This window comes from Oncorhynchus kisutch, linkage group LG8, assembly GCF_002021735.2.
Source record: "Oncorhynchus kisutch isolate 150728-3 linkage group LG8, Okis_V2, whole genome shotgun sequence".
NCBI classification, from domain to species: domain Eukaryota; kingdom Metazoa; phylum Chordata; class Actinopteri; order Salmoniformes; family Salmonidae; genus Oncorhynchus; species Oncorhynchus kisutch.
The window spans coordinates 35,282,335-35,300,868 of record NC_034181.2 but is presented as its reverse complement, the minus strand read 5'-3'; the positions used below and the strand labels follow the sequence as shown (position 1 = coordinate 35,300,868).

Here is an 18,534-nt window from a genome sequence, read left to right as displayed (position 1 = left end):
TAATTTAGTAGAGAGGCATTACTGGAAAGTGGAATCTCCAATACAAGCATTAGAAACCATAACGTAGCATAGTATACTCTATAGAAACATCTGCCACTTGATCCCAGTGCAGAGCTTTTCAAATCTGGCCCATTCGGAGTGTGGTAGAGAGGCAAAAAGGAAGGGGATAGCAAATTGCGGGCTCCATGAGTTAGGAGAACTTACTTTCAAAAGTGACTCTCCTTCTCTCTGTTGAGTGTGAGAGACAAAGGACAAAGGTCTAAGGCATTAGGAGGAAGAGGAATTTCTGTAGGACAGTAGTAGCCATCAGGAAAGCTTGCCTGAGTGATTTTAGGTCCAAGTATCTTTATAATGTCAGTTGGTGGCCTATTACTTTAATTATACTGCATTATATGGAAATATGGACACACTGCTGAAGGCCACACAGAGGTCTCATCTGATGCAGTGTGTTAGCTGGGCATAAACACTCCCATGTCCCCTTTTTCTCCTCCTGAAGGACTCACCCTCGGGGGTGGCAACCTCCTTCCTGCGGCCAGAGTTAGCGGTAGCCAGCAGGCTGCTCGGGCCCTGCTGGTGCTCGGGAGACTTCACCATGGCAGACATCATCATCTGCTGGCGCGATGTGCCAGGGGTAGCAGGGGTACCACCATGGTCCACAGGCTTGTACTGGACTGCTGAATGTGTGTATATGTGTGAGAGTGAGAGACACACAGAGAGAGAGCGAGAGAAAGGAGAGAGAGAGAGGTGAGAGGAGAGAGAGAGAAAGGAGAGAGGAGACAGAGAGAGTGGGAGAGAGAGATCGAGAGAGAGATCGAGAGAGGTGAGAGGAGAGAGAGAAAGGAGAGAGGAGACAGAGAGAGAGCGAGAGAGAGGAATCAAAGGAAAGTCACAAAGAAGTGTTGTTTGGGCCTGGTGTGAGTTTGATGTTCTGCTTGAAGCGATAGCATGCGCTGGACTACAGCCGTGGTCTTTAGTGGGATTATTTCCTGTTTATTTGAGATGACTGGGTCCTTACCTTCCTCTCGTAGGGAGCGCAGCTCCAGTCTCATCTTCTGCAGTGCATCCTCCAGCTCAGAGCAACGGGAGCGCTCCTTGTCCAGGGCCATCTTCATGTCGCTGTACTGCAGGGGCACCGGCTGCACAGAGGGTACAGGGGACACCTGCTGGGGAACCTGGGACTGGCCCTGGGCCACCATGGCAGCCAGCAGGTCCTCTCTGCGCCGCCCAAATAGACCCTGGAACACACACACAGACATAATAACTGTCACAGGCAAACATTTTGAGAAAAGATTGGGGGTAGAATGAAAAGAGCCCATAGCAGACGCTAGTTAAAGGTGCTCTAGAAATGTATTCATGCACTCTGTGTCTCTGTACCTGTGTTGTGAGCTGTCCAGTCTCACCTTTTTCTTCTTGGAGCCCCCCTGGTCCACCCTGGCCTGGAGGAAGTCTATGAGTTTGGATTGCTGGGTGATGGTCCCCTCCAACTTCACTTTCTCATGGGAGAACACAGCCTGCAGGTGGAGCTAAGTGAACATTACTAAGGCAATGAATTTTTACTAACGTACCTCTGTGTGTGTGTGTGTGTGTGTGTGTGTGTGTGTGTGTGTGTGTATTCATGCATGTACGCACGTGAGTGTTAGTGCGTATGTGTTTGTGCGTGTTTGCACATGAGCATATTTGTGCATGTGTGTTTGAGTGAGTGAGTGAGTGAGTGAGTGAGGGAGGGAGTATGTGTGAGGGAGTGATTGTATGTATGTGTGAGTGAGTGAGTGAGTGAGTGTGTGTGTGAGGGAGTATGTGTGAGGGAGTGTGTGTGAGGGAGTACCTGGATGTTCTCCAGCTGGTACTCCAGGTCAGTCCTCTCAGTCTTCAGCAGGTCAGTCTGGTCCAGAGCCTCCTGCAGCCCCTGGGTCAGCCGGAAGATGTGGCTCTTCTGAACATCCATCTGCTGCTGCAGGTTACCTTGCTGTGGAGGGACACCAGCAGTATAAACATGATGTGATGTTTCACTTCTCACAAGACGCACAAACATATCGGGTTATAATAGAGGCATTTTTAACATGACATGATATTAATGACTTAATTGCAACACATGCAGAATGAGAGGAAAGCATAACCCACGTCATCCAGCAGCCTCTGTTTCAGCTCCCTCTCACTCTCCAGTTTCTGCTGCAGACTCCTGGCATTCATCTCCAGCATGGCATGCTTCTTCTCCAGTTCATTCAGCTAGAGGGCCAGAGGCAAGAAAATATGTACAGGTCTGCTTTAGCCAAACAGACAGAGAGACAGAGAGACAGACAGAGAGAGAGAGAGACCGAGAGAAAGACAGATGGATACACAGACATAGAGAGAGATGAACAGGCAGACACATAAGGCTCACTGTGTCAGAGAGGCTCTCTGCTTTGAGTCTCTGGTCCTTGAGGGCCTCCTGCAGAGCCAGAATCTCAGCCTTGTGCTCCTTCACTGCCTGTTCAATAGACTGACGAGCCTCCGAGTTGCGCTGGTCCGCACGCAGCCTGAACAGGAGTAAGAGAGGGGGCCATATGAGTGTGTGTTTGTGTGTTGGTGTGTGTTTGTTTTTGTGTTACCTGTTCTGCTTCTCGTTGTCCAGCAGTCTCTGGATCTCCCTGGTCCTCCTCTCAGCCTGGTTCTTCTCTTCCTCCAGGGCTCCCCTCCAGGCATCCCATTGCCTCTCCTTCTCCAGCAGCTCATCGTTCAGGGTCTCCAGCTCCAGGACCTGCTCCTCCAGCATGGTGCACGTGGTCTTCAGCGTCTCAATGTTCTAACACAGGACGTGGGGGGGAGGTTAAATGAGAATAGGAGAATAGAAGGCACTGCTCTGCTCTGTTCCTACAGACAACATGAACAACACAGAGCGATTGCAGGGGGAAAACGTACACTAATACAACCATTTAAGGAGCTTTTCATGGTGCTTTGTGGCCTTAATGAAGCAGCCCTCTGAGTAATAGACATACTATCCCAAACCAACATCAGCATTGTCATATATCAATGGGTTGTGCGCCACAGTTCAAAGTGCTTTTGAGAGTTGTATAGATTCATGAAGGCAATGCATTTCGCCTATGTACTGTACATAGGGCTAACACTGAGCTAGGTTTTTATGCTTCCTATTTCTCTGCTTGAGACAAACACTGGGATACAAATATAGCTGCAGCAGCACCATGGTCCTCTGAAGTCCACGCATCCAGGGCTGACACGACCTGGGAACGATGTGGATGACACATCCCTCCCACTCACGGTCGGATCCCTCATCTATGACTTCCATCCCTGGTTACACAACCACTAGCTAGGACAGAGAGACTGAGAGATGAAGCTACTGAACGCCTACACACCCCCTCCCACAGGGGCAGAGCAGAGCGTCACACAGCCTCCTATTCCTCTCTCTGCTCACTGAGCTAGCGCTTCATAACAAAAGAACAGTCCAGTATCTTCTGCCTGATTTATACTCCACTTAATCACAGTAGCTGCTGAACTTTGTGTGTATGTTTTTGTGTGTGTCACCTGTAATTGATTGTTGAGGACCGAGGAGAGTTTTGGGGCATATATGAGAGAGAGAGAGAGAGAGAGAGAGATTATTTCACTTCTGTTCATTATCCATTTCACTTTCTTTGGCAATGTAAACATGTGTTTCCCATGCCAATAAACCCCCTTGAATTGAATTGAATTGAGAACATGAGAAACTAGACTCTCCATGAACACATTCGAGTAACATTAGAGTGTTGTACACTGAGCAGAGTCACACCTGTTTCTGGTTGTTGAGGTGCATCTCACGGTCAGCCACCTCGCGGCGGAGGCGGTCCACGTCCTGGCCCAGCTGCAGGCGCTCCTCCGTCTCGTCTGTGGCCTCGTCCAGCTGCTTGGACAGATAGAAGTTCTGTCTGTTCAGCTCAGAGTTCTCCTGGGTCAACTGGGTCAGCTGCTCCTCCAGGTCTGTGATCACCTGAGGGAGGGATGGAGAAGAATTACACTAGGTTCATTACCAGCATCTCAACACAACAGTATATGTTTTCAATGTATACTACGATGTAGTGATGTAGTGGTGGACCTGTTCATCATGTAGTGAAATAGAATGACCAATCAATGGGAAGGAGGGAGGAGGGCATTAAGACGAACAAGAGTGGAAAGTCCTCACCAGAGCGTATGGATTGAATCGAAACCCGCACAGCGTTTCGTTGGATTACCGAACACTTGAGACGATCACCGTGAGTTTCCTTCAGTGAATGCTGCGTACATTACAGCCCGCTAAGGCAACCATTTTGCAATTAGAGATAAATATCCATGGAAACATGATTATCTTAGACAGCCTTCACTCTCCAGGGCTGAGCAGGGAACTGCATAATCTATTCATCTGCACCATTATGTCCTCTTAATCAGCCAGCATACTAGCGCATACCCTATTCAAACGAAGGTTAGAGGTTTCTGAAGCTGAGTTAGATGTTATTCCTCTCTCTGGGGAGCCGGCGGCTCTGTACCGTGCAGGACGACAGGGCAGAGGAGTGAACAAACATCAGTCATCTCTCTCTAGCAGGCCCTAGGGGCTGAGGACTGACAGAAATGACAAAATACTCAGAAGAGATGGGAGGTCAACAATGGGACTGATAAGCCGGGATCTGTTCATCAGCAATGTACTCTCTCCATCCTACTGGGTGCTCATGATAACACACACACACACTCACTCACTCACTCACTCACTCACTCACTCACTCACTCACTCACTCACTCACTCACTCACTCACTCACTCACTCCAGGACAAGCCATGTTTGAAGCTCTGTAGTTTCCTTAAAGGACACACAGAAACACAGGACAGTCTAGTAGCAGAACCTGGGGTAGATTAACACTGGTGCTAGCATCCAGGTGTTTGTGATTTATTACAGTGGGTTTGGTTAGAATTCACTACCCTCTAAAGATGTGTAAACAAAACCTAGCCAATTCCCAACAACAGCCAAAGCACCCAGACCTTCACCTCCAGGCATGTTACATAACACTTGTCATCAGTACATAACAGTATCTATTATTGATATACTACTACCTCATGTCAATGCAACCTTGCCCATGTTTCATTTCTGCTGTTTTTAATGGTGCAGGGCTGCAAGAAGCACTGTGTTATCAATGATCTAAACAGAACAAACTGGTGCCATACACAGAAATAGGCATGGGGGGGCCAGGCGTAACAATCTCAATTTGTTTCCAAACTTGGGAATGATTGCCTGAATATCGGCCAGCCGAATCTAGGAAGAATACTCTTTCTCAACAGCTTGCGAGTGGGAGGATCACAAAAGTAGGGCAAGGGGATAAAGAGAGACCATTATGTATTAACCACAATGAGACCCAGCAGTGATTCAAACAATGTGACTTTGAAGGTTTTTAAATCCCTCACCACAACACAATAACCTCATCTTCCCAGGGTTAGTTTTCATGCGCTCGCTGACAAAGAGGTATGAAAAGATATGGGTATATATTATTCATCACACCAACCTAAATACAAGACTTAGTTCTATTCTTGGCAAAAAAGATATGGAGGAACCGCATAAAACAAATGGATATTTTTCTAAATAGTAGAAATAGCAGTGGGGATTGAAAACAGACGGATAACCTAATTGATGCTCTACTTTTTTCCTGGAAAAACATAGGCCTCACTGAGCGTGATGGCTGGAAACACAGCCAATGGAAATCTGTAATAGCTGATCGTATCTGATTCAACTCAGTTAATGCCTTCGAATCCTGAAAGGAGTGAGAGAGAATAGAAAGAGAGAAAGAGACAGGGTAAAGAGAGGTAGTAGAGAGAGAGAGAGAAAAGGTGATACAAAGGGGTGGCCTACCGCACAGCTGTCTCTGAGGGCATCATACTTGCGCTGGATCTCGTCTCGGTGGGCCTACCAGACAGAGAGAGAGACAGGTTTGGTGGCTGTACTGTACGTCATTATATCACAGTAATAACAGCGGACTGGTATGTGTGTCCCTCCTGCACTCACTCTGAGAACACAGATCTCCTCCTCAGCCTCAGCGGTGGTGTCCTCCAGCTCTGACTTGGCCTGCTGCAGCTGACTCTCCACGGAGTGGCGTGCCGCCTGCAGCCCGCTGATCTGAGACACCCTCTCCTGCAGCGACAGAGTCAGCTCTGTCACCTGACGTTTGATCTCCAGCTTCTGCTCCTCGTGCTCCAAGCCCATCTAACGACACGAAGGACACAGAAAGGAGAGACAGAAAGGAGTCAGGAAGACGAAGGAGGGATCCAGATGGGTCAGTGAGTCAGAAAGATGCTGATCTGGCAAATCAACAACCCACAGTGGAGCTTGACCTTTCACCTTACATGACCCCTCTATTTGGCATCCCTCTCTGCCCAACCCGTCGACTGCTCTCCTGGGCCTCTTTTCCTCCTCCTCTTTTCACCTTCCTCCCATCTCCTCCTTCCTGTGACCCCAACCTTCTTCCCTCTCCTCCTTCCTGTGGCCCCAACCATCCTCCCCTCTCCTCCTTCCTGTGACCCCAACCTTCCTGCCCTCTCCTCCTTCCTGTGACCTCAAACTTCCTCCCCTCTCTCCTCCTTCCTGTGACCCCAACCTTCCTCCCCTCTCTTCCTTCCTGTGACCCCAACCTTCCTCCCCTCTCCTTCTTCCTGTTACCCCAACCTTCCTCCCCTCTCCTCCTTCCTGTGACCCCCAACCTTCCTCCCCTCTCCTTCTTCCTGTTACCCCAACCTTCCTGCCCTCTCCTCCTTCCTGTGACCCCAAACTTCTTCCCCTCTCCTCCTTCCTGTGACCCCAACCTTCCTCCCCTCTCCTCCTTCCTGTGACCCCAACCATCCTGCCCTCTCCTCCTTCCTGTGACCCCAACCTTCTTCCCCTCTCCTCCTTCCTGTGACCCCAACCTTCCTCCCCTCTCCTTCTTCCTGTGACCCCAACCATCCTGCACTCTCCTCCTTCCTGTGACCCCAAACTTCTTCCCCTCTCCTCCTTCCTGTGACCCCAACCTTCCTCCCCTCTCCTCCTTCCTGTGACCCCAACCATCCTGCCTTCTCCTCCTTCCTGTGACCCCAACCTTCCTCCCTTCTACTCCTTCCTGTGACCCCAACCATCCTGCCCTCTCCTCTCCTCCTTCCTGTGACCCCAACCTTCCTCCCCTCTCCTCCTTCCTGTGACCCCAACCTTCCTCGCCTCTCCTCTCCTCCTTCCTGTGACCCCAACCTTCCTCGCCTCTCCTCTCCTCCTTCCTGGGACCCCAACCTTCCTGCCCTCTCCTCCTTCCTGTGACCCCAACCTTCCTGCCTTCTCCTCCTTCATGTGACCCCAACCTTCCTACCCTCTCCTCCCCTGTCTGCCCGCATCCTCTCCCCATCTCCTCTTTCCTCTCTCCTCACCTCTCTCAACCTAGTCTCCAGCTCTAGCACTCGGCTCTTGTTGCTCTGCTCCTGCTGGCTTATCTTCTCCAGATGCTCCTCCAGCTTGGCATTCTGGGCCTCCAGTTTCCCAGCCTGGGACTCCAGGTAGAACTTCTGCTGCCTCAGCTCCGAGATCATCTCCTCCTGGGCTTTCCTGTCCGGCCCAGACAGATAAATATACACGCAGCACAGTCAGTAGACAATCTTCCTAACTAACTAATTAACTATGTAACTAACTGAAATAGTCCACAACACTCACATGTTCTTCTGGGTGTAGATGCTGCTGTTGGCTGCCAGTTTGTTGGCCTCAGACAGCTCGGCAATCCTCTGCTCCAGGCTGGCCATCTTAGAGTCCATGGCATTGATGGTCTGGGATGGACAGAAGAGACACGTTTCAAAGCACATTTACACGCAGCCTTAACATGTCTGACAGTTTGCATCGCATTTATAAAGTATCAAATGCTCACTACTCTTGTCAGAACAACACAGCGCATGTACGACACATCACAGTTTCCTGGCAAAAGGTTATTGGAACTTTGTAATAAACCAAGTCAGCGTGGTTAATGGGAAAAATAAACCAGGTCCATGTGATTATTGTAAAAAATCGTCCTGGCCACATCCTAACTAGCTTGGGCAGCTCTTACCGCCTTCTGTTCGCTGATGATGCAACACTTCTCCTGGACCTCCTCCTCATACTTGCTCTGACTGGATTCCAGCATCTCCTTATCTGCCATGTCTGCCTTCATCTGGTTCTCCAGAACCTTGTCAATATAAGAAAGATACAACACAGGATCAACCATGCTAGAGCTCAGGATCAAGGCCCAGAACCGGGATCCAAGGAACCTGCCCAGGAGATCTGGGCTCCAGTTATAGCCGACAACCTCCCCTAACAATGTAAATACACCAGTAGCCCATAACATTATACGGTGCAGAATGTTTGTGATGAACAGTAGAGGTCCCTTGAGGCTCTACCTTGATTTTCTCATCATAGAGCTTCTCCTTCTGCTCCATGTGTGTTTCCACTCGTTGTCCTGTGGACTGGCTCTCACGAAGACTCTCCTCCAGGTGCTATGCAAACAAACACACACACACATGTTACAGTACAGTACATTGTTAATTCACCCTTTTCAATTCAGGACCCAAACACCATGAAATTATTCAGTACAGCAAGGATAAAATGCTCTCTCCCGGGTGGCGCAGTGGTTAAGGGCGCTGTACTGCAGCGCCAGCTGTGCCATCAGAGTCCCTGGGTTCGCGCCCAGGCTCTGTCGTAACCGGCTGCAACTGGGAGGTCCATGGGGCGACGCACAATTGGCCTAGCGTCGTCCGGGTTAGGGAGGGCTTGGTCGGTAGGGATGTCCTTGTCTCATCGCGCACCAGCGACTCCTGTGGCGGGCCGGGCGCAGTGCGCGCTAACCAAGGTTGCCAGGTGCACGGTGTACCCTCCGACACATTGGTGCGGCTGGCTTCCGGGTTGGATGTGCGCTGTGTTAAGAAGCAGTACGGCTGGTTGGGTTGTGTATCGGAGGACGCATGACTTTCAACCTTCGTCTCTCCCGAGCCCATACGGGAGTTGTAGCGATGAGACAAGATAGTAGCTACTACAACAATTGGATACCACGAAAAAGGGGTAAAAATTAAATAAATTAAAAAAGGATAAAATGCTACAAATAATTGTTGAGAGAGAGGAGAGAGAGAGAGAGAGAGAGAGAGAGAGAGAGAGAGAGAGAGAGAGAGAGAGAGAGAGAGAGAGAGAGAGAGAGAGAGAGAGAGAGAGAGAGAGAGAGAGAGAGAGAGAGAGAGAGAGAGAGAGAGAGAGAGAGAGAGAGAGAGAGAGAGAGAGAGAGAGAGAGAGAGAGAGAGAGAGAGAGAGAGAGAGAGAGAGAGAGAGAGAGACCTATAAATAATCTCCAGAGAGGGAAGGGAAAGTGGAAGTACGCTAACACTATACATGTGCTTGCAGATCTCAATTAGGATTTGGCACAAACTGAATAACAAGTGTGTGTGTAACTAAGAGAAAGAGTTTGTGTATGTGTGTGCAACTACGAGAGAGAGTATGTGTGTGTAACTAAGAGATAGAGTGTGTGTGAACATTTGAACATCTTGGCCATGTTCTGTTATAATCTCCACCTGACACAGCCAGAAGAGGACTGGCCACCTCACATAGCTTGGTTCCTCTCTAGATTTCTTCCTAGGTTTTGGCCTTTCTAGGGAGTTTTTCCTAGCCACCGTGCTTCTACACCTGCATTGCTTGCTGTTTGGGGTTTTAGGCTGGGTTTCTGTACAACACTTTGAGATATCAGCTGATGTATGAAGGGCTATATAAATACATTTGATTTGATTTGATTTGTGTGTGTGTAACTAAGAGAGAGAGTGTGTGTGTGTGTGTAACTAAGAGAGTGTGTGTGTGTGTGTGTGCAACTACGAGAGCGAGTGTGTGTGTAACTAAGAGAGAAGAGAGAGTGTGTGTGTGTATGTGCAACTACGAGAGAGAGAGTGTGTGTATGTGTGTGTGTGTGTAACTAAGAGAGAGTGCATGTGTATGTGTGTGTAACTAAGAGAGAGTGTGTATGTGTGTGTAACTAAGAGAGAGAGTGTGTGTGTGTGTGTGTGTGTGTAACTAAGAGAGAGTGTGTGTGTGTGTGTGTGTGTGTGTGTGTGTGTGTGTGTGTGTGTGTGTGTGTGTGTGTGTGTGTGTGTGTGTGTGTGTGTGTGTGTGTGTGTGTGTATGTGTGTGTAACTAAGAGAGAGTGTGTGTGTATGTGTGTGTAACTAAGAGAGAGTGTGTGTGTATGTGTAACTAAGAGAGATTGTGTGTGTATGTGTGTGTAACTAAGAGAGAGAGTGTGTGTATGTGTGTGTAACTAAGAGAGCGAGTGTGTGTGTGTATGTATGAGCAGTGAGAACACATACTCCCGGAGGGCTTGTGTGATGCTCACTCGGATGGAGAGCAATCCTCCAACGAAGGGCAAAGTTGTGAGGACCGGAGGGGGGCTGAGTTGCCCTCTTTCCCCTCCCCTTACCATGATTTTATCAGCCATCTGCTGGATCTGCTGGGCCTTGCTCTGCATGTCCTCCTTCAGCTTACACTCCCTGCGCTCCACTATCTCCAGCCTCTTCACCTGGTTCTCCAGGGTCTTCCTGCCATCCTACACACACACACACACACACACACACACCCACATACACACACACACACACACATCACTCAGGCTAGAGAACATCTGCTGCCAACGGTAACAGGGAGTTTCAATTAGTCCTTTCTTTGCAGTTATTGTCTAATGTGTGTCAGTACTGCATACCTCTGTCTCCCTCAGGCGTCTGCGGAGGCTGTCACTGGAGTCCTCCTTGGTCTGCAGCCTCTCCAGCTCACGCTCCATGCGCTCCTTAGCCACCCGAATACTATGGAGGAGATCTGTGGTCTCACTACTTCCCTTCACTGCCTGTGTTATGGGCCGGGGTACAACAAACACGGTCTGTCATCTATCTTACATTGAAATAACTTTAAAATGTTGTGGTTTAAACTGTAAAGACTTGATTGATAATTGAATCCATGAATAGCGTAGAATACTGGGTGAAAATGTGATTGATTGTGGGCCCATACAGCTTAGAGAATTCCATTTGGATTTTAAAAAATTATCACTTTTTCGAAAAGGGTATTAAATGTATATTCATCTCTATAAAACCTAATAAATGGAGAAACCAGCCAATGTCTGACAGGGGCAGAATAATTCGATAGCTGGCAATGAATCTGAAACAAACTACTGATGGTTTTAGCGGAGACAGTTGAATTACTCTCAGGCCACAACTCAGCATCTGCTTCACAGGACAATGAGGAGTTGACACGCATCATTAGCAGGAGAGAAAGAGGACTTTTCACATGTCTGTGTGTGGTGAACATATCTTCTCCCCTTACAGCATATGCTGAATATGAATTAATTATCCAGGAAGTTTTCAACCAAAATATTCTACCTTGGCAAGCTTATCTTGGAGATCCTGAATTTTCACTTGCTGTTCAGTATTGGTCTGAAACAGAAAGAGAAAGATAGAGAACATCATCCTTTTAAGCTGCACATTCCTTGGTCCCTAAGAGTTTTACACCCAAACCATCTTCATTGTTTCACTCATAATAACTTTTTTTAAATAATTTGGCATTTGTCTCCTAACCATTGACTGAACAGCATTCCTTGAAGGACCATATCGAACCATATAGGATGTCAACATGTGAGCCAATGGAACTGAAGCGGTACCTTCTCCAGCTTTGACAGAAGCTCCTCCGTGTCAGTTTTGCCTTGCTCCTTAGCCTGTAAGACAAAAAGCTGAAAATCAGTCAAACCAACACGCCTTTCAACTTCTCTGAACGTGGGTCTGAGCCAAGAGATCAATATCAATGTGAACAGCTACAGAACCTTCTGCATCCTCTGTTGATAGTCAGCTGCTTTCCTCTTCAGCTCCTCGCTGCTCTGGCGAGACTCCTTCAGCTCCGACTCGTACAGGTCGCTACGGCGACGGGCTGCAGACAGGTCCTCCTCCAGCTGCCTGATGGCCACGCGCATCTCCTCCAGCTGGGCATGGTACTCCTGCAGAGGGATGCGAGAGGAACGAGGGATGAGAGAGAGGGATAGCGGAGGAGTGCAGAGGTGAAATACATGAGGAGAAGGATGAGTGCCAAAAAATAACAAGTACATAGAAAGGAACGGAAAGCATCGCAGAAAGAGATTAGATAGGCAGACATGAGAGAGGGAGGGATGGGGAGGGGAGGTACAACGAATAGACAGAAAAGGACATACTGTGTAATGGAATCTATTGAACAAATCATAAGTAGTGAGTTTTCGTATAGTTTGTTTTTAGCTGATAAAAGTGGTTTGTTTATTTGTTTGCTAGTTATGGTCAATTTTAGGGTTTGATTTAACTTAGTTAAACATTGTGTTCTGGCGTGTTTATGAAACAAGGAAAGGTAGGGCAGAGAAGAAGTGCATCAGCTAAAATCCATTAGTGTCCTTATCTTCTAAAGTTTTAATGAATGATTAGCTATGGCTAACAGCTTTCATTTCCATCTCGTGGTCTGGTCACGGGGCATGCAGCAGTCCTGTCAACCGGGCTGGTTAGGACTAGCAGAGGCTAATGAAAAGTAGCATGGTCTCTGTGCCTGGGAAGGGTGAGGACACCCTGACAATGGAACACGACAGGCGCAGCAGATAACATCAGCAGCACCAGCCAGCGCCTCGTTAGTCCCTTTTCATTTCAAAGTTCTCCTCCTGTTTCCATCCAGTTTCAAACCTTGCTAAGTGTTCCTTCATCAACCCTTAAAGCATGTCTCCGAGGACGTCCGCCTGTTGTCTACAGTAAGTGACAGGAAGACACTTCATGAGTCATTAACTATTATAATAAGAAAATGTGTAAGAAATGACTCATGCCGTGTTTTGAAAATGAAAATGAAAGACAACGGAATTTCATAATCAGTACAATTTCCTCCCAAATTATGTTTGGACCTCCTTATAACTCTAATTAAGATACAAAAAGCATTTGCTATTTGAGTAGATGATGATTGGCATTGTCAATTAGGATTCATGGCATGAAGCTATGAATTGAGGAAGAAAAAGGTAAACAGTAAATTAAATTGATAATTGGAATGATAATTAAGGTTTTCACTTGAGCAATACTTGCATCTACTGAATAAACCAGAAACGACAGGGACCTTTCATTTAATCTCTTTGTAGAGTCAAATTAAAATCCATTTCAAGTAGGAAAGAATCTTCATACAAAATGACAGTGTGTTTCGCCAGCGGGCCGACTCAGCATATCAGTTCCTCAGTGTCCCCAGTCCCCTAGGTCCCTGACTGGATCACAGCAAATCTCTGGCAGCCCTAAACATCAATTAGCAGGAGAACTGATCTAGGCCTGGGCTTAAGTACAGAGCTGAGTGATACCCATGGAGGAGGAGGGAGGAGTGAGCCAGGGGCAGGAAGGAGTGGATAGGATTAAAGAGAGAGAGAGCGAAAAGGGGGAATACAGGGTGAATAGAATGGAACAGTGCACGCCAGAAGAGCTGATTCAGAGTGTGAATTACCCAACTCACACACACAATCACACAGAAAGTCCCTCCCTATCGTCCCGACCTGCACAGTCCCGCTGGGAGCTTCAAATGCAGTAGGTGTAGCCCTGACAGGGAGAGTGATAGTTCTGCTGTAGCCTCTCAAGATGGGGGAGACTAATCCATGGTACTGGGGGGGAAAAACACTGCCTTGCCTCTAACTCTTCACTCTGCCTTACAGAACAGAATAATCATTCCTTTCAGTCATCTTCAGACATGTTGTATGTGCCAAAGGTAAGTTTGCTGACAAAGTGGTCAAATGAAGCTTACTTTAGGTAGGCCTTAGAACTGGATTAAACCTACCTATCACAAATACAATACTAAGAGGTAGAATAGTTGTCTTATCCCAGTTATAGTCTGTCAGCCTGCGTGCTTTGTGTTCAGTGTTAGGGATCGGTTCCAATTAGCCTAGTGTTTAATTCTCACTGCTTCTCAGAATTACGGAATTTGCATGTTCTGATTGTCTTGCAATGGATTTCTCTTTCTCTCACTGAAAAGCTTGTATTGCTCATATCCCCAATCTTCCATGTTTGTTGAGCCAACACTGAATACATTCTGCATAAATATGAACATGACTTCCAGACTCCTAAAACAGAGCATGGGAGAGAGGCACTGTTCAAGACCTTATGCAGCCTTCAAAATCAAGCAGGAAAGTACCTCTGCAAATATCCAATAGCCTAACTTCTTCGCATGTATGACAATTACGAACCACTTTATAAACTTGAACTATAAGTGGCTCAATCATTTCCATAGCTAATTCCCAGGTTTGCATTAGCCGTATCAGTAAGCGGTAACGATACCACCACGGGGGACCATGGAGTGGGTGTGAAGACAACAGTGCAGTGGTGAAACACCAACACTCTGGTTCCCATAATGTAAGATCCAAAACCCCATCGCCTCATCACGACAGGCTGCCCACTGCATCAGCGGCACTGCACACTCTCCACTTCTAGGTATGGATGGTTCACATTGCCATGGCAACCATTGCGCTATAGCGCCTGTGCCTGGTAACCACTGCCAGGGATTCTGCTCTGTGCCGTGGAGGGGGGAGGGGGGGGGGGGATTTTTCATACTGTCTAACTGTCCTCTGCTGTCGATCTTTCAATATCTTAATTCACGAACTTGGCAACCCTTCACCAAATCAGATCATTGTTGTATCCGCATTGCACACACACACACACACACACACACACACACACACAAACCCCCCACGCACAAACACAAAAACTCACACACAAACACACTATTTGGATAATGGTGGGCTGAACGTGACTCTATCCTACACTCCTCAATCAGCAGAGACTCAGGAGACACTACATCACTCCTGAAAGTGGCGAGTGATAAACACAGGAGACGCCTTGATGTACTGGGGCGCTGAGCTATGCAACGCCACTACTAGAGAGATATCCACTGAGACTTTCTTTATGGTCAGGACAAGTCCTGTGTGCACGGCAGAGTGCGTTTTGAGTTCACGCCCACTGTTGGACACCATACTGCAAACTCCTAGTAAATTGTCAATGCTGACACTCACTGAAGGCTGGCGCTACTAGAACGTCTGTTTCAGACTTCTATTATGTGGCACTCAAGGCTTTTTCTCTATTATCTGAGAAAGAAACAACAGTAACAACACTAATTCACATGAATTTGGTTCCATGTATTCAGGAATCCAGACCCAGGGTGTTTAACAGTCTACTGACTCCACCTACACAGAGAGCAGTGGATAAAACACCCTCCTCCTCTGTAATTAACCCGGCTTTGACAGGGTAGCACTCTCCTCACACCCCATAGGGATGGGCAATCAACCCTTTACAGCACATCCCTCCACAGCACTCTGGGTAGAAGTTGCCTGTAGGCACTGAGCTAGGATCAGCTTACCCTCCCCAAATCTTAACCCTAAACATTACAGTTAAACAGCGTTTAGAGGCAACTTTGTGTTACTCCCTCCACCACCCACAACCCCTGCCAGGCATCTGATGCCCCACAGGAGGCGCTCTCCTCTACCTGTTCTTTGATCTCCTGCAGCTTGTTGCTCTGCTCCCGGATGCCGTGGAGGAGCTGCAGCGCCTTGTCGTCTTCCTGGGAAACCTCCATACGGGCCTGCTCCAGACTGAGCTTCAGACTCTGAAACACACACATAAAATTCAGCAAAGAACAGAAACAGACCATTTTCAGGACCCTGTCTTTCAAAGATAATTCCTAAAAATCCAAATAGCTTCACAGATCTTCATTGTAAAGGGTTTAAACACTGTTTCCCATGCTTGTTCAATGAACCATAAACAACTAATGAACATGCACCTGTGGAACGGTCGTTAAGGTCACAGTTATGCAAACTTAGGACACTAAAGAGGCCTTTCTACTGACTCTGAAAAACACCAAAAGAAAGATGCCCAGGGTCCCTGCTCATCTGCGTGAACGTGCCTTAGGCATGCTGCAAGGAGACATGAGGACTGCAGATGAGGGCCATAAATTGCAATGTCCGTACTGTGAGACGCCTAAAACAGTGCTACAGGGTGACAGGACGGACAGTTGATCGTCCGCACAGTGGAAAACCACGTGTAACAAAACCTGCACAGGATCGGTACATCCAAACATCACACCTGCGGGACAGGTACAGGCTGGCAACAACAACTGCCTGAGTTACACCAGGAACGTATAATCCCTCCATCAGTGCTCAAACTGTCCGCAATAGGCTGAGAGAGGATGGACTGAGTGCTTGTAGGACATCACCGGCAACAATGTCACCTATGGGCACAAACCCACCCTCGCTGGACCAGTTTATTATCTATCGTCGAAGGAATAAGCGTTACACCGAGGCCTGTGCTCTGGAGCAGGATCGATTTGGAGGATCGATCATCGGACTGAGCTTTTTGTCATTGCAGGCAATCTCAATGCTGTGCGTTACAGGAAAGACATCCTCCTCCCTCATGTGGTACCCTTCCTGCAGGCTCATCCTGACATGACCCTCCAGCATGACAATGCCACCAGCCAGACTGCTCGTTCTGTGCATGATTTCCTGCAAGACAGGAATGTCAGTGTTCTGCCATTGCCAGCGAAGAGCCTGGATCTCAATCCCATTGAGCACGTCTGGGACCTGTTGGATTGGAGGGTGAGGGCGAGGGCCATTCCCCACAGAAATGTCCGGGAATTTGCAGGTGACGTGGTGGAAGTAGGGTAACATCTCATAACAAGAACTGGCACATCTGGTGCAGTCCATGAGGAGGAGATGCACTGCAGAACTTAATGCAGCTGGTGGTCACACCAGATACTGACTGTTACTTTTGACCCCCCCCCCCTCCCCCTTTGTTCAGGGACACATTATTCCACTTCTGTTAGTCACATGTCTGAACTTGTTCAGTTTATGTCTCAGTTGTTGAATCTTGTTATGTTCATACAAATATTTACACGTTAAGTTTGCTGAAAGTAAACGCAGTTGACAGTGAGAGGACGTTTCTTTTTTTGCTGAGTTTATATAAAGCCTGTTGGTAACACCGCATGTAGTACACAAGAGCACCCACACACACACACACACACACACACACACACACATAGTACCTATCTGCTTTACAGAATCACACACACACACACACACACACACACAGTCAGGATCTTGGGCCACTCACAGTGCACTCGGTTATGTAGGTAGCCAGGTCTTGCTCCAGGATGGTCCTCTGTGTCTCTGAGGCTTTCAGCTCCACATCCTTCTGCTGCAGCACTGACTCCAGATCAGACATCTTACTCTGGACTAGAGAGATCTCCTGTTCCATCTGAATACAGCAACATGGAGGACAGCTTTATTTGTCCATTTCAGCATTAGTTCATCTTCCCAATGTCAACTGAACTCTTGCAGGTGACCACAACCTTACATTACTGTAATAAACATGGCCATTTATAATAAACCAAAGGACTGAAGTTGATTGTGCAAAGCATTTCCTTGATCACAGCGATTGGGGTTGAAGAAGGCTTTGTGCTGAGAGCTGTGAAAACATAGATGAATCATTGCAGCAGTACTTCACAGGAAAGCACGTGAAAGACAACAGCACATTTAAGTCCATTATGTAAAAAGAAATGACCGATGCCAAATCTCCTTTGAACCCAGCCTACTATGAAGAAATTGTGAGGTAAAAATCTTTAAGGAAAATTCCACCCAAAAACTGCAATCAAGTTTTCAAGATATAGAACTTTCAAAATGCAGCATCAGATGATGCTAAATGCATCGCGCCAGCTGAAGTTCTGTATTCTGAAAGTTATATCGATTGAAATCTTGATTGCTGACATGCAAAACATGTTGGGACTATATCAACAATAGACTAATGAACCCAATATCAAAACATAAAGTTTTCCTTTAAGCTATTTCTGTACCTCCTAAGCCAAGCTGCTCGTCTCAGTATGTGTGGTTTAAGAGATGAGCCAGTTGGGTGATGGATGGATGCAATTAAAGAAGCCATTAGAGCCCCTGAGGAGCACTGAGAGTCACGGGTGCAGGGCCGTCAACTGTGTCACAGATACACAATCGCAGTACATACTGGAGTGCATAGACTACATGCTGTGTTGGAGTGCTACCACTAACACAATCACAACATAACACACAAAAAAAAGGTTATGGTATGGAGTCCCAGCACTGGGTAGCAACACAAGGCGCCACAGTAATGTGGAGTGACAACACAGACACCACATAACAACAGTAGTCTCAAATCAGAGAACCATCAGTCAGTCACAGGACATGAACAAATAATCATAGGCACACACTGATAGACACACACAGAGTGACTTGACACACACAGAGTATATCAAACATAAGAGTACCTGTGACATGTGTCTTGTGTCTCTCAATGCTCTCTGTATTTAGTGTCTTGATGTCTTTAGCGGGTCTTATCTAGAGAGCTGAGGGCTGTAACCACTAATCTGCAGGAGAAAAAAGAGCGTGGGAGAGAGACTAATTGCAGTAAACACTCTATATACACAATCTCTCCTGAAAGCTGTGGGGCTTTTATTTACAGCACTTACCTTTTCATGTCATTATGTTATACCACACCACCTTTTACA

General features: G+C 47.4%; 1 protein-coding gene across 6 annotated transcripts in view; it reads right to left on the bottom strand.

Annotated features, from left to right (window-relative positions):
• The window catches only part of citb (citron rho-interacting serine/threonine kinase b), a 54,033-nt gene that overhangs the window by 19,521 nt on the left and 15,978 nt on the right, over positions 1-18,534 (bottom strand). The window contains exons 2-24 of one of the 6 annotated variants that reach the window (XM_031830198.1): positions 18,295-18,393; positions 17,112-17,255; positions 15,493-15,612; positions 11,807-11,977; positions 11,648-11,701; positions 11,370-11,423; positions 10,700-10,840; positions 10,421-10,546; positions 8,370-8,465; positions 8,042-8,158; positions 7,657-7,766; positions 7,377-7,551; positions 5,992-6,189; positions 5,839-5,892; positions 3,761-3,958; positions 2,589-2,782; positions 2,381-2,516; positions 2,122-2,226; positions 1,826-1,966; positions 1,401-1,523; positions 1,016-1,235; positions 504-674; positions 205-228 (exon numbers count right to left, since the gene is read on the bottom strand). In XM_031830198.1, coding sequence (XP_031686058.1) covers positions 205-228; positions 504-674; positions 1,016-1,235; positions 1,401-1,523; positions 1,826-1,966; positions 2,122-2,226; positions 2,381-2,516; positions 2,589-2,782; positions 3,761-3,958; positions 5,839-5,892; positions 5,992-6,189; positions 7,377-7,551; positions 7,657-7,766; positions 8,042-8,158; positions 8,370-8,465; positions 10,421-10,546; positions 10,700-10,840; positions 11,370-11,423; positions 11,648-11,701; positions 11,807-11,977; positions 15,493-15,612; positions 17,112-17,255; positions 18,295-18,303 — 2,881 coding nt within the window. In that variant the 5' untranslated portion in view covers positions 18,304-18,393. The remainder of the gene's footprint in view (positions 1-204; positions 229-503; positions 675-1,015; positions 1,236-1,400; positions 1,524-1,825; positions 1,967-2,121; positions 2,227-2,380; positions 2,517-2,588; positions 2,783-3,760; positions 3,959-5,838; positions 5,893-5,991; positions 6,190-7,376; positions 7,552-7,656; positions 7,767-8,041; positions 8,159-8,369; positions 8,466-10,420; positions 10,547-10,699; positions 10,841-11,369; positions 11,424-11,647; positions 11,702-11,806; positions 11,978-15,492; positions 15,613-17,111; positions 17,256-18,294; positions 18,394-18,534) is intronic. The other 5 variants (XM_031830199.1, XM_031830200.1, XM_020489783.2 and 2 more) reach the window with 5 other exon arrangements.